The following is a 26,055-nucleotide window of genomic DNA, read 5'->3' on the forward strand; positions in this document are numbered from 1 at the left end:
AACAGTTGGAAAATGGAACATTACTGGTTTGTATCATTGATCATGGGAATTCACCAGCCCTGGAATCACCTCTCTGTGTTTGTTTTTTAAAGCAAATTTTCTCAGTTGCAGCCCATAGGAAGCAGTATCATTCAAATAGGTCTAGCAGGCATTTGTTCTGTGTAAGGTGGGCTGGTTCCCCAGCACCCCACACAGAACAGATCTGAGCAAAAGCGATGTTGAAGACTTCGTAGTCTTTCGATTCATGCAGTACTCTTCAATGAAACAGAGAGGAGTCAAGATATATTTGGCCAGCTCTGTCAAAACCTAAGATGGTCTGTATGTAATAATATATTTTGATAGGGTACTTTCGCAGTGTCATCATACTGCCCAGAGTCATATTCTTTCTTGGCTCATCCTAGGCCCCAGGTTTATGTGACCTAGAAAATACATGGGGGGGTGTGTGATATATTTATAGCACGATTTCGGAGTATAATCAAGATTATAAAGTAGTGCAAGGAAGCTTGCTTGGGTAATCAAGTTGCTTTCAGAAGTAAAGAAATGTAAAAGTTAACAAGGCTTTTGGGCTTGGTGCATTTGATTTTTTTAAAAATCAGTTTTGGCGGTTTTCCCTACTGATTCCAGTTCCTAAGGAAAAGTAAATAAGAAATTCCTCCGGTGATTAGCTGTTACCTGCTTTTACAAACTTTGCATTTAGTAAGTTCTCATGTTCCAGAGCTCTCTTAAAACTTTTTTTAACTGATCTTTTGAAGAGTTATGTATATCAGACATTCAGCAGGTCAGGCAATGTAATAACATCCTTGCATTAATCAGCAACTAAGATTTATATCTGCGGCGTCACATTGATAGAAGCTAAAATAAGCACCGTGATGTTTATATCAGTTGTGTCAAAAGCGTCTTGGTCTAGATGCAATCATTTGCTTTAAATGTTTAAAAAAATACTTTTTAACAAAACAAGTGAAAACAATGCCTTGCAAATATAGCCTCTCTCTTTTTTAAAATGCTATTAAAAAACTGCTTTGTTGGAAGAAACAAGACCCAATCAGAAAAGTGAAAAACTTTTGAAAGTCTCTCTACAAACAACAATTCCACAATTTTGGGGGAAATAGTGTTTGGGTCTCTGGTTGATTTCTTAGGCACTGTTTGCAGTCACATTACGGGGAATGTAGGTCTGGGAAAGAGACTTTCAGAGGATATTTAGCTTCTCTGCAGTCTGTAGAACATAGACTTTTAATCTCAGGGCTGTGGATTTTGGCCCCATGTCGTAGTTCCCTTCTAGCACAACAATTCTGTGATTCTATGTGCAGTACTGCATTTGCATACTGAAGTCAGCTTTTAGATGCCATTGCATTGGGCGGGGGGGGGGGCAGAAATAACAGAACCAGAAGTTTGTCCTTCATTTATATTCTGGACGGTGCTACATGCAGGAAAACTGCTTGGGTTGATCAGGTCCACTAGACTCCGTAGATGCAACTATTGCCAAACCCATTGAATTTGCGGACCTCTGAACATAATATAGTTGTGTTGCTCCTGAATCCGGGTGTAATTTTCCAATCCATCTCTGAGTGTGGGTACAAGTGCAGAGCCGTAGCTAATACAGTGGTACCTGAGGTTACAAACACTTCGGGTTACAGACTCCGCTAACCTGGAAGTAGTACCTTGGGTTAAGAACTCTACCTCAGGATGAGAACAGAAATCGTGTGGCGGCAGCGAGAGGCCCCATTAGCTATAGTGGTACCTCAGGTTAAGAATAGTTTCAGGTTAAGAATGGACCTCCGGAACGAATTCAGTTCGTAACTAGAGGTACCACCGTAACTGCTGCTGTGAATGGAACATACTACAGTAAGCAGCCTTTTGAGGATGTGCATATCTAGATCAGTGTTTCCCAACCGGTGTTCCGCGGCACACTAGTGTGCCGCGAGACGTTGCCTGGTGTGCCGTGGGAGGGAGGCGGGCGAGTCGGGCGGCGAGAGGCGGGGCGGCGGCGGCGAGGAGAGGCCGCCCAGCGTGGGGCTCTCGCCGTCTGCCTGCCTGGCTGCCTGCGTGGCGCTGACATCACGGGGCTGTAACGTGCCCCACATAGGCACACGCGGGGTGGCGAGCGAGCTCCCTCCCACATCCCATCGCCGCTCGCTTCGGCCGGCCTACTGGGCTGTCACAGGCGGAATTCCCTTCACGCCTTCCTCCTCCCGGGTCCTTGAGAGCGCGGGAAGCGGCAGCGCGAGACCGGCGTTGAGCCTGGTAGGTATTGCGCTTGCCAAGGCAGTCATTTGGGCAATGAAAACTTGCAAAGCAAACAACCAGTTCAATCTGAAGTACGTGTATGCTTAATATCCTGTATCTGAAACCTGTTCTGCCCCCTCCCCCACACTTGGTGCCATTTTCATCTACACATGCAGCAGAGTAAGTTGACCCAGAATAGTACCAATTCAGACGGCAGATGGGAGAATGACAGTGCTGAATGCTTTCCCATGTAGAACAGTCCCTGCAAATAAAAACCTAGCATATTTGGAAGAGGGATGCTAGCCTAACCATTACCTTCTATGCTGTTACTATTTTTTTATTTTATTTTTTACATAAGTAAAAAGTGACCTTTCCCCATCTGGCATGGTGGTGTGCCTCGAGATTTTTTTCATGAAACAAGTGTGCCTTTGCCCAAAAAAGGTTGGGAAACACTGATCTAGATAAAGGCCGTTTTCTGTTCTCTCTGCAGCGGTAGGTTAATTGAGCATTTTAAAGTTTGATGGAAAGTGCCTATTTTGAACAGGATTATAATGAGGTAAAGGTAAAGGACCCCTGGACGGTTAAGTCCAGTCAAAAGTGACTATGGGGTTGTGGCACTCATGTCGCTTTCAGGCTGAGGGAGCTGGCGCTTGTCCACAGACAGCTTTCCGGGTCATGTAGCCAGCATGACTAAACCACTTCTGGCACAACGGGACACCGTGACAGAAACCAGAACGAATGGAAACGCCATTTACCTTCCTGCCACAGTGGTACCTGTTTATCTACTTGCACTGGCATGCTTTCAGACTGCTAGGCTGGGAGGAGCTGGGACCGAGCAACAGGAGCTCACCCCATCACAGGGATTCGAACCGCCAACCTTCTGATCAGCAAGCCCAAGAGGCTCAGTGGTTTAGACCACAGCACCACCCGCTTCCCTAGGATTATAATGAACACTTAAAGGAAGAATGGATTCTAATGCTCCTGCGTCTTCGCTAATTGCTGCTTTAGTTATTTTATACTTTTGGGGGAAAGGTTTTATAAAGATAACCAATAACTTTCTACATACATACATGTATCCCATCTGCACCAGTGAGCCTATTTATTAGCCTGTTTTGCAACTTTCCCTTAAGTTTGTTAATTGCGTTGTTGGGCTTTGTGAGTGAAGAAGCAGATATCAGTGGTAGAATCCTGCATTTTCATATTTCACAGTGGTTAAAAATAAAGCCCAAATCCTCAATCTGGAAGACAGGCAGCTCAGCCAGTCATGCCCCCAGCACTCGGATAGACAGCCCAGTTGCTTCAGCATAGCTCATTGTGTACAAAAGAAGAAAGAAAGTGTTCCGTATTAGATACTATATCATAAGAAAATAATGGGTTCACATTGGTGTCTAGGAACAGAATGTTAAATGCACTGTTTCAAGTGTAGTGTTGCGCACAAATATCTGTGGTCATGTCATGTCCCTGTTGAATAAATCTAAACCTAATGTCAAAATTTTGACACGAAGTCTATGCTATATTGTTTCAGACAGTTATGTGGCAGAAGACCAGGGTGTCCGATCACAAAATGGCTTTCATGGCAGTAGTGGGAACTGCCGTTATGAGCGGCATGGTACCTTTTCAACACCATAGTGAAGATCCTGAGGTAAGTTTCTAATTATCTATATGTTTCCCCCACCTGTTATTTCATCAGTTCAACCAGCATGAGTTCTTCACTTTTTAAATAAGGATATAAAATCGAGCACCGTGCTTATATTTTGGGTTGCTGTTGTGCTAAATTCCATTCCTTTCCATCTGCATATGTTTTGTTTCAGCAACAAAAAACGCGCTTAATTTTTAAATTTCTTTTCTCAGTAAGGTGTAGTTGATATCTAAAGAACTTTTTATGCTTGGACTATCAATGGGTATATCATAGGAATGGCTTTGGAGTCTACCTGTTTGTCACTGGTTCACACAGTGAATTTCTAGCATCACATTAAAGGGGAACAAAGTTCGCACTTCTTAGGCTATAATCCTAACTAGATTTCCATGACAGTACAGGGGTACCTCGGTTTTCGAACGTCTCCATTGACAAACATTTCAGTTTTCGAACGCTGTAAACCTGGAAGTAAATGCTTCGGTTTTTGAACGCGCCTCAGAAGTCGAACATGCCACGCGATTTCCACTGAGTGCAAGATCCTGAGGCCTAGCTGTCGGCTAATGGGTTTTCGGTTTTCGAACGTTTCAGAACTCGAATGGACTTCCGGAACGGATTACATTCGAAAACCAAGGTGCCACTGTACAGTCACATGAAATCAATATGGCTACCTTCCAAGTAACTGTAATTAGGAATGAGGTAAAGATATTGTTCCTATAAAAAGGATGTAAAAATACTTAAGTGCTGCACATGCAGTGCTTTTGTGATTCTGATTGGCTTGCGGTTGGTTTGCTCTGTATCTTTTGAGGTTTCTTCATTGCTTCTTTTTAACATTAGTGGAGGTGGGTGAGATCTCTCTCACCTGCCTCGGATTAGCTTGGAAATTATCCGAGTCCCTCCCTCCCGAGTCCCTCCCTCCCTCAGTTGAGAAGAACTTGATTATTTCCTGAATTATCTTAGCAGGGCTGTTCTTCAAAACATCCCATTAGGCAGAGCAGTGGAAAAATTGCTGGGGGGGGGGGCAAAAGAACATTTCTGTAGAAGGCCCTTAGGACAAGAAGATCTGCTGTGGGGGCTTCGAGCCTCCAGCAGCTTTTCAAATTCAGGCTTAACTCCAGAAATCTACCCTAGTTCAGAATTAAATCTCAGTTGGAGATGAATTCATGGTTAACTTCAATGTCTGGTAAGTGCTGACCAGGGGAGTGAGAACCACCTGGTGAGGTTATGAATGACATCTAGGGTTACCCGGTGACCTTCAAACCTGGATGAGATTTGAACTTGGCTTTTCAACATCCAAATTTAGTGCTCTGTCAACAGCCTCACACTAACTCTTGATCTCATTCATCGTCATCTGCCTTGATTTAATTTCAAGGAAAGTGAAGCAGGAGACTTCTAAATGCCATGAAAATCTGGAGTCATTTCTTCTTTCTGATCCGAACCTTCTAGTTTTTGTGAACCGATTGTCATGGGAAACAGTGGTTTTTAAATGGCCAGTTTAATTGCAATTCTAGGTGTTTCTCAGCGGCTTTCTTCCAAAGCCCAGTTCAGATGGTTGTTTGACAAGTCATTCAAGTGCAGAAAGGAGTTTCATCTTTGTAAACAATCGACCAGTGCATCAGAAGGAAATTCTAAAGGTACGGTTTTTCTCAGCTCCTTGTCCCAGCAGATTATAAAATATTTGCCAGGTTCCAAAGAGCTGCATTAGCTGCACGCAGTGGCTAGGTTGCGCCAGCAGGGTTTTTAATTTTGTCAAGCAGGCCACATCATTTGAAATTCCCTTCACTTTCAGAGTTGGTTAGTATGAGCTAGAGATGGCAATGCCAAATCCCACTCTAAATGTAAAGGACCCCTGGCAGTTAAGTCTAGTTGTGAACGACTTTGGGGTTGTGGCGCTCATCTCGCTTTACTGGCTGTGGGAGTCGACATTTGTCCGCAGACAGTTTTTCTGGGTCATGTGGCCAGCATGACTAAGCCGCTTCTGGCGAAACCAGGGCAGTGCACGGAAACGCCGTTTACCTTCCTGCCGGAGCGGTACCTACTTATCTACTTGCACTTTGACGTGCTTTCAAACTGCTAGGTTGGGAGGAGCTGCGACTGAGCAATGGGAGCTCACCTCGTCGCGGGGATTTGAACCCCCGACCTTCTCATTGGCAAGCCCAAGGCTCAGTGGTTTAAACCACAGCACCACTGCGTCCTAGTTTGTGTAATTAGTTGCATGGCTCTTTGGATCCTGGCCATGAATTTTTGCCTTTTATATATCATAAAATTGAGAGAGATGCAATCTTTCTTAATAAGATAACTGTAAAGGACCCCTGGACGGTTAAGTCCAGCCAGAGGCGACTATGGGGTTGTGGCGCTCATCTCACTTTCAGGCCAAGGGAGCTGGCGTTTGTCCACAGACAGCTTTCTGGGTCATGTGGCCAGCAGGACTAAACCACTTCTGGTGCAACAGAACACCATGACAGAAACCAGAGTGCACGGAAACGCCATTTACCTTCCCGCCGCACCAGTACTTATTTATCTACTTGCACTGGCGAGCTTTCAAACTGCTAGGTTGGCAGGAGCTGGGTTCAAGGCAACGGGAGCTCACCCTGTTGCAGGGATTCGAACCGTTGACTTTCTGATCGACAAGCCCAAGAGACTACTGGTGGACAATTAATTAGTGCATTAGTTAACTCTTGTAAGTGTAGAATAGTAATGAGCCAATTTTATTGACTCTCACATCCATTTACAATGCTTAATGAAAAATTGTAGGTCAATACCTACATTTCAATATTTCTGGTAATAACATTTCAACATTTCTGGTAACAAGGTTTTTTACAAAAAATTCACAACTCTTTGAAAGCTAATTCCTTCCTATTAATGGGGGACTCCCCGCAAGATGTTATAGAAAAATTCATGCTCTGCATGCACATAAAATGTTGCTACTTGCACACATAGAAGATAAGTATATATCATATTAATGTTTTGTATTGCATTCTTATTGCATTTCTAATTGGAAAGTACATTTTAAATGCTATTCTTTTTGGTTTTAGCTGGTTCAACAATACTATAACCTGAAGTCACACAAGGATTCTAATCGTTCACACCCTGTTTTCTTTATCAACATTGCTGTTCCTCCATCTGCTGTGGATGTCAATTTAACACCAGATAAATCTCAAGTGTTTCTGCATAATAAGGTACAGCGTGTCCATTTATATATAAATGAGCAGTCTAATAATGTTGTTTTGCTACAATTACAGTTAAAAATGTGTTTAGATTTAAAAATAATAATAATGCTTCTATGCAAAACTTTAAGTTTAAAAATAAGCTGAGCAGAATCCGTTTTCAATTGACTTAATTATGCTGTAGCTAGCTAGCATAAGTTATTTATCACAATAATGTACTTACCATTTTTCTTCTTTAGGAGTCTGTCTGTCTTGCTGTTGAAAATGTCTTGACCTCACTCTATGGACCTCTACCTGGGACTGCTTCTTGTGAAACTGATTCGTCAGGAGACATCTTTGTTAATGAAGCAGAACAAATGAATGTGTCTGTAAATGAAGCTGAACCCAGGAACATCGATTCACACACTCAATTGATTTCATTGAGTAATGCACAAAATAGTGGAACGGAAAAACCCACAGAGGTTTGTTTGGAGAATCAAATGTTGTATAATAATTCAGCTGTAGGATTTTCTACCAAAAATGAACTATCTGGCTGCGAGACAGCTGTGTCTGATAGATCTTTGTGTGAGCACCAACAGAATAAGTCTAAGGTGATATTTAACCTAGATGGCAATCCTTTAACAGACACAAATTCTAAAAATGACCTTGATGATGATTTGAGAAATGACCATTTCCAGGAAGCAGTAGAGAGAACCACAACCCTGAAAGACTTTTCTGAAGTAACTGCTGATAAATGGAGTTTGGGGAATGCATTTAAGAATACCAGAGGAGAGAACATTGAACCTGTTCGGATTTTGGTTCCTGAAATGGAATGTTCAAGGCCTCAAGAGAGAAGAAATGATGATGCCCAACAAACATTTCAAGAGGGAAGTAGCATTCAAAGTCTGAAAAAAACAAACATGGTAAATGATAAACTGGGACAGATTACAGCCTATGACATAATAAAAAATCGGATAATAAAGAAAGCCATGTCAGCATTTGACTTTTTTACTCAAGACCATCGCCCACGATTGTTAGCTGAAAATACCAAAGTGAGCATGGAAGAACTAATGCTGAAATTGGAAGAAATGTGGGAAACACTGAATGAAGAAGAGAAAAAGAAGTAAGTTTACAAACTTCACATCTGCTCACTAAAACTGGACAGTAGTTTCCATCCTGTGTGTGACTCATGTTCAGAAACAAGTTTTATCCATATTGATTTCAAAACCGGAATGGAAAATGCTTTTGGCTTGATAAGTGTAACATCTTGTATAGATAATTTAATTCTAATTATCTACTGCTTGCTGATTTATAAACTTAGGTGTTGCTGCCTCCGTCCCTCAGTTTTCCATTAAATGTATTCACAAATCTGTATGAAACAGCTTAATGCCTGTACAGCTCATAAATTCCCATAATCTTGTATACAGTGCATATAGTTTGTATATCATATTTTGCATTTGGCGTTAATACTTTCCGGGTTAGTAGCGGTAAACAATACAAACATAAAATCAGTAAAGTAATTGATAAGCACTACTACAAACAGAAGGGACGCGGGTGGCGTTGTGGGTAAAAGCCTCAGCGCCTAGGGCTTGCCGATCGAAAGGTCGGCGGTTCGAATCCCTGCGGCGTGGTGCGCTCCCGCTGCTCGGTCCCAGCGCCTGCCAACCTAGCAGTTCGAAAGCACCCCCGGGTGCAAGTAGATAAATAGGTACCGCTTACCAGCGGGAAGGTAAACGGCGTTCCGTGTGCTGCGCTGGCTCACCAGATGCAGCTTTGTCACGCTGGCCACGTGACCCGGAAGTGTCTCCGGACAGCGCTGGCCCCCGGCCTCTTGAGTGAGATGGGCGCACAAACCCCAGAGTCTGTCAAGACTGGCCCGTTTGGGCAGGGGTACCTTTACCTTTACTACAAACAGAACTGGCTGCTGAACATTGGGGTACTTATAAGAGACAAGATATTAACTAAGATGATAAAATAGCGTGGGAGAATGACATTTATTTTTCTTCCAACAATTAATTTTGAGAGAAAACATATTTTATAGGTGGATATATAATGACTCTGACTGAAACATTGCTAGTTTTTCATATGTTCCTTCTCTTCCCCCTTCTTCCCCTCTTTGTTAAGATATGAAGAAAAGGCTGAAAGAGACTTGGAGCGATACAACAAGCAGAGCAGAAAAGCTGCGGATCAGAGTATACAAAGATCAACAAGGGAGAGAGAGAGAAAACATAAGTCCAAACTTAAAGACTGTCTAATTAATCAACAGAAACTTGATAAACTTTTTCATTCTCAAATGGAGGAGAAACCAAATAGTTGCAAAGCAATAAAAATTGTTCAAGTGCCCTTCTCTATGGATTCATTCAGACATAAACTTCATGTGCTTAATCAGAAAGAGACTGTTAAGGATGATCCTTGCCTAATTCGTCTTCCGAATTTTCCTGATGCGTGGATAATTGCCTCTGAGAAAAAGATAATGATGTTGAATCCGTACAGAGTAGAAGAAGCCCTTCTGTTTAAAAAACTGCTTGAAAACCATAAACTTCCTATACAGAAACTGGACAACCCGATTATATTAACTGATAGGTAAGGCGAAAGCCATTTCAAAAGCAGATCATATAAAGGGCCACAAGCAAATGATTCATTTTATTTTATATTTTACAAAAGTGTAATAAAAGTGATTCCACCTTCCTGCATTCTCTCCCAAATCCAGTATAGACCCAGCTTATATAGTTACAATCTAACAGAGATCCTAAGATCTCCAGCTTCATTTTGCTTGTTCTAAATGTGCCTGTGGCCTATTTTGGACATTACATTCCAAGCTTCCCAAACCGTGGTTTTATTAAACTCACCAGCTTCTACACTGCCAGCCTGGTCTCTTCCCCGTTATGTTTGAAATAGGAAACCGTTGTTTAATACCGTTTCCCTCATCAGGGTCCTTAGTCCATGGCTTGACCCTGGTTGGTAAATTGACAGCAAACCATGGTCCTGTGTTTCAGACACAATAGGAATCAATGTTGAAGCCAGAAAATAACAGACGGCAGGGTACTGGACATTAAAGCTTGACATTACAGCTGAATTGGCCCTATGATTGTCGTATGCATTGAGGTATAATTATATTCCAGTATCAAACAAATTCAGTTAAGGAGATTCGATAAGGATAAGATATGTATCGATACCTACAGAGACTACTGGTTCAGACAGCCAGTACAAGACACATGTAGTCCAAGAGTTAGACCAGATTTTATTTACCCTTGAATGCCAAAAGCGCCCTGGTGATTTTTTTGAAAGCCTACTACCTATACAAACAAAATATGGCAGTCTTAGTAAATATCAGTGGTGGGGGTATGAAATATTACATCATCAATATGGCCACCATTTTGTGAATCACCTTTTAGCTGTGCTGTGCCTTCTCCAAGGAAAGGCTTGCTGTTGCCTGGTCGCCATAATGTTTTGACTGAGTAGAGGGAACAAGGAAACCTTTGCTTTCCTTGCTTTCTCTGGCATTGTCTCTTCTTGCCTTAAGTTGAGAGGGGAAAGAGCAGGAAACACTGGATGCCAGAGAGAAAAGAACTGTGCAGTTACTTCCTTTGTTCCTGTGGGCCTTTGCTCTTCGGCCCAACTATATGTGACGGCATTTAAATATCTTTAATATTAGGGGGGTGATTTCTGTGCTTCAGTTGGCAAAAATAAAAGTGTCTCGATGGTTTTCCCTACATCACTTAACTAGAAGAATTAAGATTGCAACTGCAATGATTTAAAATGGACAGCAGCTACTGTGGCTCTCTCCTTGTGGGGTAACACAGGACAATGGATAGCTGGGAAGATGTATTCTAACAGTGTATATGTTTTTGTAGTTGCTGTCTGAGCTGGCATCCTCAGAAATACAGTGGTACCTCAGGTTACATACGTTTCAGGTTACATACGTTTCAGGTTACAGACTCCGCTAACCCAGAAATAGTACCTCGGGTTAAGAACTTTGCTTCAGGATGAGAACAGAAATCATGCTCTGGCGGTGCAGCAGCAGCAGGAGGCCCCATTAGCTAAAGTGGTGCTTCAGGTTAAGAACAGTTTCAGGTTAAGAACGGACCTCCGGAACGAATTAAGTACTTAACCCAAGGTACCACTGTAAAGCAGTTCTAAAATTTCATTGGTGTGTGCTTTGATTGTGGGACACTATTAAAATTTGATTCTGTCTCATAAAAGTGATTAATGATTGATTTTCAGTCTTTTTAGTGACTTGCGGTATAAAGAAGTTCTTTGCAATATGCCCAAGGAAAGCATAAGATTTGATGGGTCATCCTACTTGTCAGATACAAGACTTACAGCAAACGGATTTAAGATAAAGATAATACCAGGTATGGTGTGGCTTCATATTTTGATTTAATTCAGCTCCTGTAGTTCTCATTACTTGCTTGCCTCTTTTTCATAGTACTGTATATAACAATACTTGTGTTTCATTACCACATTTGTGTCTAGAAAAAAACAGCCCCTATTATCCACTATGGGCCCCTCCAGACTTCCCTTTTACTGAGCATTCATTATGATTTTTTGCTTATAATGTAATATGCAACCAGTTGTACCCGCAGATGTTTTGGGCTTGTCGTAGTCCTTCGTTTGCAATCAGTGCATGTCCTGTTGCTTCTTATGAAAATCCTGTAACGTTTCATACCACAAATGTTCTGCCCTGAGCCCAGTTTTAAAGAGGAAGAATGGACTCTCTCTCTTGAAGAGGACATACAAATTGGTGCCGCCTCATAGCTTGACCAATCACAGCTCGCAAGCAGCTTGTAGCTAATTCAAATCATAGATTTTTTTAAAATAGTGTAGACTCACATACCAGCCAGCTTCCATTTTGACTTGAAATGCTCATTTTGGGCTTCTCTGAAGTACATAAAGACAAGAAGCGAGCAGGGGGAGCGCTGGCCTGCAATGACACCCATTAGAGAGGTACTGGAACTATGCTCTGGCTGAGAAAAAGCACTGATTTTAATAATAATAATAATAATAATAATAATAATAATAATAATAATAATAATTTTTATACCCCACCCTCCCCAGCCAAGGCCGGGCTCAGGGCGGCTAACAAGCAATAATAAAAACAAGTTGAATGAATACAACTTAAAAACAAGATTAAAATACAACATTGAAATATTGAAAAATTAAAATACTAAAATGTACTTAATATTTAAGTACTTAATATTGATTGGATTATTTCCACTGTTCACAGAGGTATGCATAGCATGAAGCAGGGGGCAGGGGGTTGGACTCGATGGCCCTTGTGGTCTATTCCAACTCTATGATTCTAAGCAGAGTCTTCAAATGTTTGCAAGGACTTGAAGAAATAAACCAGCACGTCTCTTGGGTGACTGACCAGCAATCCTTGCCCTGCTCATCTTCATTCACTCAAAATCATTTAATTTCTCAGGGTTGTTTTCTATGCTATTCCTACTCAGAGTAGACCCATTGAAATTAATGCGTGACTAATTTAGAACCATTAATTCCAGTGGTTCTACTCTGAAAAGGGCTTGCATTGACTACAACCCTCATTTTCCATGAAATTTTGCTGCCCTCCTTTTTAAATTCATCTCTGTAATCCTGCGGATTAGAGAATAGGGAGAAAAGAAGGCGTCATGCAGTATGAAGGAGACATGTGGCACACCCGAGCTTAGCACATAATTCATGCTCTCATTTAGATGTTCAGAGAATATAATGTTACGTTCCCAATGGTACAAATGTGTTGACATATTTTGCTAGTCTCTAATAAGTAAGGCCCACATAGGCCATGTGTGATTAGTTTCCTGTGTAAAAACTTCCTTGCTTGTGAATAAAAGTAATTTCTGTTTGTTTACACATTTCAAGCTTTTTTCATAATAATAATAATAATAATAATAATAATAATAATAATAATAATAATACTATTATTTATACCCCACCCATCTGGCTGGGTTGCCCCAGACACCCTGGGTAGCTTTCAACACAAAATAAAACATGAAACATTAAAAACTTCTTGATACAGGGGTGTCTTCAGATGTCTTCTAAAATTTGTGTAGTTTTTTTTATCACCTTGACATCTGATGGGAGGGCATTCCACAGGGAAGGTGCCCCTATCGAGAATGCCCTCTGCCTGGTTCCCACTAAGTTCACTTCTCAAAGGAGGGAACTGTCAAGAGGTCCTCAGAGCTGGACCTCCGTGTCTGGGCTGAATGATGGGTGTGGAGACGCTCCTTCAGGTATACAGGTATTTCTTACCTCACAAAGTCAAGAAATGGATTGTACCACTCGTAGAATTGTAGAGTTCGAAGGTACCCCAAGGTTCATCTAACCCAGGCATGGCTAAACTTGGCCCTCCAGCTGTTTGGGGACTACAATTTGCACCATCCCTGACCACTGGTCCTGTTAGCTAGGGATGATGGGAGTTGTAGTCCCAAAACAGCTGGAGGGCCAAGTTTGGCCATGCCTGATCTAACCCAACCTCCTGCTATTCAGGTATCTCAAGTAGAGTATCCAGGACAGATGGCCATCCAACCTTTGCTTAAAAATCTCCAATGAAGGAGAGACCACCACCTTCCATGACAGTCCGTTCCACTATTGAACCGCTCTTCCCCTCACTGCTGTACAATAATATTCAGTTCCTCTCATCTTAGTATGGTTTTGCCTAGACTGCTAAACTGGTGAAAGAGTAGCATTGTCCAGAGTGCAGGCCGGACATTGTCACAGCCAAGTCTTTGGGCTGTCCTGCTCTTACACCAGGCATGCTGAAGACCTTCTGCTTGTGCCTCAGATTAGCCACTCATGTTTTAACAGCCACTCATTGTTTTAACAGCTAAAGTACAAATAAGATGTTTCGGTCAGTATTGTGGGGGAAGTGAGCTTTAATTGCAATATGATGCCAAGCTGGTAATTCGCTAGGTCCAAACAAAGATTTGCTGTGAGTTTTGAGAAACGCTATAGCTTCATGTGTTACCATTTCAGCCTTGTATGTAGAGGACTGCTGACAGATCTGCCGTAACATATGGGCATCTCAAAGGATAGGTCTTTAAAAAGAAAAAGGGTGGGGGAAAGATAGAACCTTGGAACGGTGTCTTGATGAAAAACCAACTCTCTTCAAGAAGAGTGTTTTCCTTTCTTAACCATCCACAAGTCTGGTGAATGCAGACTGATTTTAAATTCAGTTTATAAATAAGTCTCCAATTAGCATATTCTGTAATCCCAACTACATGTATTGCTGTAGAAACACAGTTTGTGTTTGATTTAAAACTCTTTAACTTGACTTCCCAAATGTCTATCCCTGCATCAAAGTTTATAGTTTCTGATCAATACTATCTTGTACTTCTGGGGAGCGGAACCTGTTTTTGGGTGCCAAGATTAATACCCAGAAAAACAGGATATGGTATAGAGCACAATTTATCTACTGGCGCTTGTCTCACTCCAAGGGGGGAAATTATGTTAATGTATATGCAGTTTTAGGGAGGCGGGTGGCGCTGTGGGTTAAACCACAGAGCCTAGGACTTGCCGATCAGAAGGTCAGCGGTTCGATTCCCCGTGACGGGGTGAGCTCCCATTGCTCGGTCCCTGCTCCTGCCAATCTAGCAGTTCAAAAGCGCGTCAAAGTGCAAGTAGATAAATAGGTACCGCTCCAGCGGGAAGGTAAATGGCGTTTCCATGCGCTGCTCTGGTTCGCCAGAAGCGGCTTAGTCATGCTGGTCACATGACTCAGAAGCTGTATGCCTTGCTCCCTTGGCCAATAAAGCGAGATGAGCGCTGCAACCGCAGAGTCGGCCATGACTGGACCTAATGGTCAGGGGTCCTTTACCTATATGGAATTTTGTTAAATGCTATATAACAATAATAATAAAAAACAGTGCCTGCTCAAAAGCAAAACCTATTAAGTTCAGTTTGTCTTACTGCCAGGTAAGTAGGTATAGGATTACAGCTTTAATGATTGTAGAATCCTTCCTCCTGAAGAGGAAGCTGTAAGGTGGAAAGGCGGTTCTTTCTTGTTTGTTTTTTGCTGTGCCAGCTCCAGACAGTCGGTGACCCAACACCCATAATCTCCCTGACTCCCATAATACTCTTTTTGGGGTAATCCGGCACAAGTAGGGTTGCCTCCACTTCACTCATCTGTAGCTGGAGACTTTCCCATGGTGGAAGTCAGTGGACAGAGGTGTCTCCTGACTGCTACCCTCTCAGAAGTGCTGATCGGAGGATGAGATATAATTCAGGGTTTATTATGTACACACTGATCCAGACTACTTTGCTCCCCTGCCAGCACGTGAGAAAAACAAAACTGTGACCGTTGGCTTAGATGTCTAGACTTGGGGGATCACTGTACGTTTTGCTCCAAATAAGAGAATCATAGAATTGTAGTTGGAAGGGGGTCACGTCTAGTCCAAGCCCCCACAACGCAGGAATCTTTCTCCCAATCTGAGGCTCGAACCCACGTCCCTGGGATTAAGAGTCTCATGCTCTACCATTTGAACTATAATAACAATAATAATAATTTATTATTTATACCCCGCCCATCTGGCTGAGTTTCCCCAGCCACTCTGGGCGGCTCCCAATCAGTGTTAAAAACAGTACAGCGTTACATATTAAAAACTTCCCTGAACAGGGCTGCCTTAAGATGTCTTCTGAATGTCAGGTAATTATTTATCTCTTTGACATCTGATGGGAGGGCGTTCCACAGGGCGGGCGCCACTACCGAGAAGGCCCTCTGTCTGGTTCCCTGTAGCCTCACTTCTCGCAATGAGGGAACCGCCAGAAGGCCCTCGGAGCTGGACCTCAGTGTCCGGGCTGAACGATGGGGGTGGAGACGCTCCTTCAGGTATACAGGACCGAGGCCGTTTAGGGCTTTAAAGGTCAGCACCAACACTTTGAATCGTGCTTGGAAACGTACTGGGAGCCAATGCAGATCTCTCAGAACCGGTGTTATGTGGTCCCGGCGGCCACTCCCAGTCACCGGTCTAGCTGCCGCATTCTGGATTAATTGCAGTTTCTGGGTCACCTTCAAAGGTAGCCCCACGTAGAGCGCGTTGCAGTAGTCCAAGTGTGAGATAACTAGAGCATGCACCACTCTGGCGAGACAGTTCGCGGGCAGGAGGGTCCTTAGCCTGCGTACCAGGTGGAGCTGGTAGACAGCTGCCCTGGACACAGAGTTAACCTGCGCCTCCATGGACAGCTGTGAGTCCAAAATGACTCCCAGGCTGCGCACCTGGTCCTTCAGGGGCACAGTTACCCCATTCAAGACCAGGGAATCCCCTACACCAACCCGCTCCCTGTCCCCCAAAAACAGTACTTCTGTCTTGTCAGGATTCAACCTCAATCTGTAAGCTACAATATGTAGTCAAGTAGTGCCGGTGAAGGGGAGGGGATTCTCCTCCCCACACCTACCATTTCCCCAATCTGCAGAACTCTTTTTAGCTCTTGGCTGGATAAATTAGTACAGTGGTAAAAAGGTAAAGGTACCCCTGCCCGTACGGGCCAGTTGTGTCCGACTCTAGGGTTGCGCGCTCATCTTGCTCAAGAGGCCGGGAGCCAGCGCTGTCCGGAGACACTTCCGGGTCACGTGGCCAGCGTGACTAAGCGGCATCTGGCGAGCCAGGACCAGCGCCGCACACGGAAACGCCGTTTACCTTCCCGCTATAAAGCCGTACCTATTTATCTACTTGCACTTAGGGGTGCTTTCGAACTGCCAGGTGGGCAGGAGCTGGGACCGAACGACGGGAGCTCACCCCGCTGCGGGGATTCGAACCGCCGACCTTGCGATCAGCAAGTCCTAGGCACTGAGGTTTTACCCACAGCGCCACCCGCATCCCAGTACAGTGGTACCTCGGGTTAAGAACTTAATTCGTTCCGGAGGTCCGTTCTTAACCTGAAACTGTTCTTAACCTGAAGCACCACTTTAGCTTATGGGGCCTCCCACTGTACCGTGCTAACGACGCGCAATTTCTGTTTTCATCCTGAAGCAAAGTTCTTAACCTGAGGTACTGTTTCTGGGTTAGCGGAGTCTGTAACCTGAAGCATATGTAACCTGAGGTACCACTGTATAGATTTTCCTGCTTTGCAGTTGTGTACATTGGGTCAAGCTTGTAATTCTGTTGCCTGGTTGCTACCTCCCTGTTCATCCCAGATATGTTATTGATCGTATCAGCCTTAGTATAAATAATTGTGGGGATCCCAACAGCTTTATTCTCTCCATTATGAAAACTATCTTTTTGCTCTACCCTATGTGATTCTTATCTATCTATCTATCTATCTATCTATCTATCTATCTATCTATACACACACACACACTTGTAAAAGTACTGGCATTAAGAGATTGAAGGTTTAATTGTGATCTGAACTTAGCACAGGATCTGGAAGGTTATAAAGTTCAGTACTTGAGCATTTTGAGAATTAGGGAAGTTTTTAGATAAAATGTATTCATGTGTTTTACACATTTTAGACTGCAGAACTGTACAAGCTGTTAAATGTTGAAGGTGTGGTTGGGATTTGGCAGACTTTAGGCTTATATGGTAGATGTGTTAGTTTTTTTAAAAAATGATAATTGGGACCATTTTGAACATAATGGGATTTATGTTACCTTGAGAACCTATGACTCTTTTATTAGAGAGGTTGGCAAATAAATAAAGCAAAAACGAAACCCATGTTGTTAGCAGATTAGACTTTAGAGACCAAATGTCGGGAGGGGGGAATTTTCAAAATAGGCATCAAGCATCTCTCTCTCTCTCTCTCTCTCTCTCTCTCTCTCACACACACACACACACACACACACACACACAGTGGTACCTCAAGTTACATACGCTTCAGGTTATAGACTCCGCTAACCCAGAAATAGTACCTCGGGTTAAGAACTTTACTTCAGGATGAGAACAGAAATCGTGCTCTGGTAGTGCAGCAGCAGCAGGAGGCCCCATTAGCTAAAGTGGTGCTTCAGGTTAAGAACAGTTTCAGGTTAAGAATGGACCTTCAGAACGAATTAAGTACTTAACCCGAGGTACCACTGTATAGAATTAAAGCTTTGTTTCAAACATTGAAATACTAACAAAAATTTAAATAAGCATTTAGCCAATGCTTTCCAAAGTTGAACTTGAATAAACTGAAGCACACTCACCATGCAAGTAACTAATAATGAAATATTTTAAGTTGTGTTCTTCATTTTAAGAAAATTTAAAATGTGTAGCTCTGGGGATCTATAATTGCAACTTTACAGCACAGTTTGTGTTGTATGCATGTTTATGCATGTTTACTCAAAAGTAAGTCCCGATGAGCTTAGCCCCCAGCGTGTCTAGGATTGCAACAACAATTTTCAGTGTGAATATTTTGTTGTGTAAATCAAAACAGTATTTAAAACACACTCGGTAACTCCAGGTATCATTGCGTTCAGTTTATTCATTTGTTTACTATTTGGTGTTTCAGCTATGGGAAATAAGCTGGAAATAGAAGGAATGGCAAACTGTCTGCCGTACTATGGGATACCTGATCTGAAAGAAATTCTGAGTGCTGTGGTAGATTGCAATGCAAAAGAAGTTCATGAGTGTCGACCTCTTAAAGTCATGAACTACCTGGAGGTAAGTATTGCTTTATGGTTTGCAAGCTCTTCTTTAGCATGCTGCTTTTAATGCCACTGTCCTATCAAAAGATACAGCTTGATGCTTAAATGTAAAGCATTGCTACCTAAAAGGAGAAATTAATACCAGACGCAATCACAATACAGATCAGGCCTGGATGACTGTTATTTGCATTACAATAAAAGGTTCCATTGGCACAAATGGGTGCCCTTCTTCCAATGCAGGTTGCAGATTTGGGTTTCCTGATCTGAAACGCACAAGCGGTCAGAGTGTTTAAAGCTCTACTCCTGTGCCCCAGTCCAGATCGCTTTCCTCCACCACCCATCTGGTGGTTGTTGTTTAGTCGTGTCCGACTCTTCGTGACCCCATGGACCAGAGCACGCCAGGCACCCCTGTCTTCCACTGCCTCCCACAGTTTGGCAAGCTCCTGCTGGTAGCTTCGAGAACACTGTCCAACCATCTCGTCCTCTCTCGTCCCCTTCTCCTTGTGCCCTCCATCTTTCCCAACATCAGGGTCTTTTCCAGGGAGTCTTCTCTTCTCATGAGGTGGCCAAAGTATTGGGAGCCTCAGCTTCAGGATCTGTCCTTCCAGTGAGCACTCAGGACTGATTTCCTTCAGAATGGAGAGGTTTGATCTTCTTGCAGTCCATGGGACTCTCAAGAGTCTCCTCCAGCACCATAATTCAAAAGCATCAATTCTTCGGCGATCAGCCTTCTTTATGGTCCAGCTCTCACTTCCATACATCACTACTGGGAAAACCCATCTGGTATCAACTTCTAAAAAGCTATTCATGTAGTTGTGGCAGACAGCAATTTTCAAAGGTTCTGTGGAGGAGAAAGTTTTGGAGCCACTGCCCTGAGCCATTTGGTACTCCAGAATGTGGAATATATGAGCTAAAGGAAGGGAGGAGAGTGAAGAAAGGTCCCTTTCTTAATTTGAGCCAGCCCATGTATCAAATTCCATTCCTTCCTCTTTCCTTCAATGGCAACTTCTGAGTAGAATAATTTAGCTGCAGTATATCTGTAGGTCACCTATCCGAATCTGTACTTCAATTTATGGCAGGATCTTTTCCACACAGAAGAGTAACCTACTTACACATTGGGATTTGGGAAGCTGGACTGCAGGGCAAATTTGTTCTAAAGTAAGCCTCACTGAGCTTGTTTCTGAATAACAGCCTGATCTTATTTCCGCAGCAAAAAGGGGGGAAAAAGAATGTGGTTAAGAATGAGCCACTCCTTAAGCCCTTCTTATGATGGTTAACTGTTGCTTGGGAGCTGCCCCACATTTTGTTTGCAAAATTTCTTCTTTCATAGATTAGATTTGGGAAAAACCAAAGATACCTAATTCAGTTGCTTGGCCAAAGAAGATTGGAATATGATTTTCTATGAAAAAGTATAGTAGTAAAAAATGTTCAATGGAGAAGTTATATAATTTATTGGATTTTATTGTAGCCTCAGGTTAATGTCTAAATGTAAACATTTTTGTTCCCATAGGGAGAAGCAGTAAGACTGTGTCGGCAGCTACCTTTGTATATATCCAAGGAAGATGTACAAGACACCATCCACAAAATGGAGACACAACTTGGAAATCAACATAAAGGCTGTGTTCATGGACGTCCATTTCTTCATTATTTAACAAATATTCCAGAGTAACTAGCAAGGAAAAACCTCGTCCTGCAGTCACATTTCACACGATTACAAACAAAACTCCTTTTTTTGCATAATTTATTAAGAAATTATTTGTAACTGTCTTGTGTTTTGATCTCTATGAAGTGGAAGAGTGCTGTTTTCGAATAATTCATTGTTTCTCAGAAAATATACTGAAGGACAAACCACATTCTGAAAGTGTAAGATCAGCTGATGGAAATTGATTTCCAAATAACTATTTTTACATTATTTTTCTACTGGACATGTTTGTAGTTCATAATAAAATAGTACAAAAGAAGACTGCTCACAGCAAGAAGAAAATGGAATATAATGTTTAATTCTGATTTGTCTCCACTAAACTAAATGGATACTCAGGGTTGAAGTGTATGGCTCTATTTACAGATGCATTTTCTACAAGTGAACAATATGTGGATACATCCAAATAAAAATTTGTATTTCTCTTGTGTTATTTCATATTCTAATTTCTCAACATTTATGAGATGGCTATTACTCAAAGCCACTGAAGCATGTGCAGAATCTGCTTCTGCTTGGGGATTGTTTTGCTGAATTAGGAGCTCTACAGATAATATTCAGATGTATATTCAAACATGAAACCTGAGTTGGATCTAGACACATCAAAGAAGTGTTTCAGTTAAATGCATTGTAAACCTTGCATGAGAAACCCGCTTGGCAAAAATGAGACTCCACAGTGCCATCTGTTGTCACAGTGTGGTCTAAACCACTGAGCCTCTTGGATTTGCTGATCAGAAGGTCGGCGGTTTGAATCCCCATGATGGGGTGAGCTCCTGTTGCTCTGCCCAAGCTCCTGCCAACCTAGCAGTTCAAAAGCATGCCAGTGCAAGTAGATAAACAGGCAGCACTGCGGCCAGAAGGTAAATGGTGTTTACATGCGCTCTGGTTTCCATCAACAGTGTTCCTTTGCGCCAGAAGCGGTTTAGTCATGCTGGCTACATGACCCGGAAAGCTGTCTGTGGACAAACGCCAGCTTCCTTGGCCTGAAGCTCAACCCCGTAGTCGTCTTTGACTGGACTTAACCGTCCAGGGGTCCTTTACCTTTTTACCTAATGCATAGTTCTTAGTGAGTCTTCACTAGTGTAGCACTTTGAAAAATTAATCTGTGGACTGTTGCACTCAGCATAAGGTTCACAAGATCCAGTTTTAATATTTCAAATTAGAGTAGTGAACTAACATTGCAGCATGTGGCTGTTTTTAAGAAAATACAGCCTTTTTTTAAAAGAGAAAAATACAGCCATCTGAGAAATGCACATTAGCAATCAAATGAAGCTGATTTGTGAACAATGGCAAAGTAGTCATTGCAGTCATTATGTTGCAAAAGATTTTTATGTCGCTAATCAGTTCCGCAGTAATCTAGGTCTGCATGAGACACACCAAACATAATCAGATTTCACTGCCTTTTCCATAACTTCAGAATCTTGATATGACATTCTGGGCCACATTTGAAAGATAGGTTTTTTGGTTATTGCCACAGGCTAGGCTTGCTTGGGGACGCGGGTGGCGCTGTGGGCTAAAGCCTCAGCGCCTAGGGCTTGCCGATCGAAAGGTCGGCGGTTCGAATCCCCGCGGCGGGGTGCGCTCCCGCTGCTCGGTCCCAGTGCCTGCCAACCTAGCAGTTCGAAAGCACCCCCGGGGGCAAGTAGATAAATAGGTACCGCTTACCAGCGGGAAGGTAAACGGCGTTCCGTGTGCGGCTCTGGCTCGCCAGATGCAGCTTGTCACACTGGCCACGTGACCCGGAAGTGTCTTCGGACAGCGCTGGCCCCCGGCCAATAGATGTGAGATGGGCGCACAAACCCCAGAGTCTGGCAAGACTGGCCCGTTCGGGCAGGGGTACCTTTACCTTTACCTTTTTAGGCTTGCTTGAGTAGAGGATCTGCAGTTCTCTATCCTTGGGTGTTTGTTAGAATCATAGAATTGTAGAGTTGGAAGGGACCCTGAGGATCATCTAGTCCAACCCACTGCGTTGCAGGAATATGCAGCTATCCCATACGGGAATCAAACCTGCAACCTTAGCATTATTGGCACCACATACCAACTGAGCTTAAAAAAAGGAAGTCTGTTCTGCTAGTCTTTAACCACATGATTGTGAACATGGTAGTGGTTCACATGCGTTAGGGGACATTGGTTTATTAGAAGTATCTTGGATCTGTGTTGCGGAATGTGTAGAACATCCTAACTAAAAATCTAAGTCTTTACAAAACAGTTGGGTCATCTCCTGCTGTATACACCAGAGAGATGGGGATATCTACTCAATGTGCCTTGGCTGTTTCTTTTCTGCATGCCTTTAACCCCCATGAACTATTAATGAAGCTGTCGTCTGTGCATGTGATAATGGCTGCGGTTATCACATGTTTAGCTACACTGAGGTTTTCTCCTGGTTGGACTCTGATGGGTATGTGTGATAGATGAAACTCAATCAAAAATTCTTCATTTGCTGTTTGGCAGTGCAATTCTGTGCCTGTTTTTGCAGCCTGTGTTCAGTGGGGGCCTTCTCCCTAAGAGACGTTTACTTTTTTTTATTACAGCCACATTCATGTTGCAATTTGAGTTCCTCATATGGGCTGCACAAATTTAAATGCACCTGTCTTGAAGGGATCATAGCATTCTAGAATTGTAAGGGACCTTGTGGGTCATGTAGGAATGTCAATGAAATATACTCGGAGTCGAGAGTGGATTTCATGCTCTTTATTCAGCTCATAGTGGTGAGGAGGAATGGAAGTTCCCCCAGAATGTGTGCTTTATATACATTATTTACACAATGGGCTGCACGTGATAGGCTAATTCCGGAATTCTCCTGTAGGCCAATCAGGTTGTGGATTCACTTTCATCTGGAGCTGGATTGGGTGGCTCCTACAGACCAATCATACTGCTGCATTGTTCTAGGACCAATCAGACTGCTGCATTCTGAATCCTATTGTTCTAGGACCAATCAGACTGCTGCCTTTTGGATCCTATTGTTCTAGGACCAATCAGACTGCTGCATTTTGGATCCTATTGTTCTAGGACCAATCAGACTGCTGCCTTTTGGATCCTATTCAACTCAGTACATAACAGTCAACTAAAGCATCCATGACAGCCATCCAATCTCTGCTTAGAAACCTCCAAGGTAGGAGAGTCCACTGCCTGTCATGGGAATCTGTTTCACAGTTGAGCAGCTCTTACTGTCAGAAAGTTCATCCTGATGTTGAGTCAGAATTTCCTTCCTTGTAACTTGAATCCATTGGTTCGGGTCTTAGCCTCTAGAGCAAGCTAAACATTCCCAACTCCCTCAATTGTTTCTCTATGAAGCTTGGTTCCAAGACCCTTGATTTTCTTGGTTGCTCTCCTCTGCGCATGTTCCAGCTTATCAATATCCTTAAACTGTGGTGTGCAGAACTGGACACTGCGACAGGTGTGGTTTTACCAAGGCGGAACAGAGCGGTACTATGACTTCCCTTGATCTTGACACTATACTTCTGTTGATGCAGCCTAGAATAGCATTAGCTTTTTTTTTTTGCTGCTGCATCACACTGTTGACCAGGCTTCCTCAACCTTGGCCCTCCGGATGTTTTGAGACTACAATTCCCATCATCCCTGACCACTGGTCCTGCTAGCTAGGAATCATGGGAGTTGTAGGCCAAAAACATCTGGAGGGCTGAGGTTGAGGAAGCCTGCTGTTGACTCATATTAAGCTTGTCTACTAAGACTCCTAGATCCTTTTCACACATACTACTGGAAGCCAGATGGCCCTGTCTTATATTTCATAGAATTGTGGAATTGTAGACTTGGAAGTGACCATGAGGATCATCAAGTCCAACTCCCTGCAATGAATGAATCTTCTGCCCAACGTGGGGCTTGAACCCACAACCCTGAGATTAAAAGTTGCATGCTCTACATTTGTGCAGCTGGTTCTTCCTGCCTAAAGATATGTCCTGCAAGGCAGCAGGTCTGGATTTTCCCTTGGGGGTTTATTTCCAAAGCCTTCTAATGTATGAGTAGAGCTGCAAAGCAGTGAAGGTTTAGGATGAGAGTTTTCCTTCTAGATGAGTGCAAAACAACTACTACTACTTCTAGTTACAGATAGGTAGCCGTGTTGGTCTGCCATAGTCAAAATAAAAAAATTCCTTCTTGTAGCACCTTAAAGACCAACTAAGTTAGTTCTTGGTATGTGTTTGTTAGATACCAAGAACTAACTTAGTTGGTCTTTAAGGTGCTACAGGAAGGAATTTTTTTATACTACTACTTCTGTTTTTGTAATAATGTGAAGTTTCAACGAGCCTGTTGACAAGATCCATTAAAAAAAGCAACTGTACCAAAAGGAAATATTGTGAAAATAAGGATTTGGGGTGGGGGCAATTTTTTGTCCTCCCTCAAAGCGCCAGCAAAGCTGGTGGGGCTTCCCTCTGGCTAAATTCTGCAAACATACGAGGTCACAGAGACCCCCAAGTGTACCTATTTTCCAGGGACTGTCCCAGATTTACAGAAATCCGGCCGGTCTCTGATTTGAACCCAGAATATCCCACTTTCCTTAAGATGCCCCTATTTTCATTGGAGAAATGTTGGAGGGTATGGAGTTATGTGACCCCAGAGTCAGGGAGATAAGTAACTATACAGTCTTTAGAAAACACCTGAAGGCAGCCCTGTATAGGGAAGTTTAATGTTTTATTATGTTTTTATTTATTTTGGAAGCCACCCGGAGTGGCTGGGGCAATCTAGTCAGATGGGTGGGATATAAAGATGATGATGATTACGGAATAGGAAGTCCCTAGTTTCATCGAAGAAATGTTGGTATGGAGCCAAGGAGATAAGTAACTATACAACCTGTAGAAGGCAGCCCCATATAGGGAAGTTTTTTAAAACGTTTAATGTTTTATTATGTTTTTTAGGGTTCCCATATTTCAAAAGTAAAATTCGTGACACCACATGCAAAGTTGTTGAGCTTTTTTAAGGAAACCGCCAAGATTGTCGAGCTTTCTTTTAGAAAACCCCCAAAGTTTTAGAAATAAACCCAAAATTGTTGAGCTTTTTTGGGCATAACTAACCCCAAAATAGTGATTTTAAGCTTTTGGAGCGCTTTCTGCTGTTTTTTCCATCCATCCATCCAAATTTCCCAGACATTTAGGCAAAATTCCTGCCCGACACCCATATTTACACCCCAAAAACCTACTTCCTTATGTATGTTGGAAGCCGCCCAGAATGGCTGGGGCAACCCAGTCAAACGGATGGGGTATAAATAATAAAATGACGTTACCATGGACAATATGGTCAAATACAAAATACGGATTATGCAGTAATATGCCGTTGAAAATGTTGACAATAGGACCCATGAAAGGGGGGGGGGGAGGAGTCCAGAGATTCAGAGTAACCTCTAGATATGGAAATGCATTTGGATTGTTATAACTTTATATTTGTAAAATCAAATAAAGATGATTTTAACAAATAATAACAATAATAAGATGGTGGTGGTGATGATGAAATAGGATGTCCCTATTTTCACGGGATAAATGTTGGAAAATATGCACGCAGGTGTCACCCCCCCATCCCATCCACACACCGAAGCAGTGGCGTAGCGTGGGTTGTCAGCACCCGGGGCAAGGCAAGTAATTTGCGCCCCCTAACCCGTGGATTTGCGCCCCCTAACCCTAAACCCCAGATGTTGCGCCCGGTGCGGCCGGCCCCCCCTGCACCCCCCACGCTACGCCACTGCACCTAAGATCTCTCGCTCTCTCACACCTCCCCCCCCCTTCCTTCTGTTGTGACTCCAACCGCCATTCCAACGGCCGCAGAACGTTGCCTCCATTCGAAACGAGCTCTTGGT

General features: G+C 42.9%; 1 protein-coding gene and 1 long non-coding RNA gene across 2 annotated transcripts in view; one reads left to right on the forward strand and one right to left on the reverse strand.

Annotated features, from left to right (window-relative positions):
- The window catches only part of PMS1 (PMS1 homolog 1, mismatch repair system component), a 50,190-nt gene extending 29,827 nt beyond the window's left edge, over positions 1-20,363 (forward strand). Inside the window, exons 6-13 of the mRNA XM_082236829.1 lie at positions 3,749-3,865; positions 5,368-5,490; positions 6,892-7,035; positions 7,263-8,125; positions 9,127-9,585; positions 11,227-11,357; positions 18,421-18,572; positions 20,067-20,363. Of these exons, the coding sequence (XP_082092955.1) occupies positions 3,749-3,865; positions 5,368-5,490; positions 6,892-7,035; positions 7,263-8,125; positions 9,127-9,585; positions 11,227-11,357; positions 18,421-18,572; positions 20,067-20,225 (2,148 nt within the window). The 3' untranslated portion in view covers positions 20,226-20,363. The remainder of the gene's footprint in view (positions 1-3,748; positions 3,866-5,367; positions 5,491-6,891; positions 7,036-7,262; positions 8,126-9,126; positions 9,586-11,226; positions 11,358-18,420; positions 18,573-20,066) is intronic.
- LOC309525148 lies at positions 3,299-26,048 on the reverse strand. Its single transcript, XR_014216063.1, has 4 exons — positions 25,947-26,048; positions 11,840-11,926; positions 7,243-7,357; positions 3,299-3,531 (listed from the first exon to the last, which is right to left on the reverse strand). It is a non-coding gene; the product is annotated as an uncharacterized lncRNA (long non-coding RNA).
- Between the last annotated feature and the right edge of the window lie 7 nt (positions 26,049-26,055).

Source organism: Podarcis vaucheri (assembly GCF_965113315.1).
Source record: "Podarcis vaucheri genome assembly, chromosome: 1".
Classification (NCBI taxonomy): Eukaryota; Metazoa; Chordata; class Lepidosauria; order Squamata; family Lacertidae; genus Podarcis; species Podarcis vaucheri.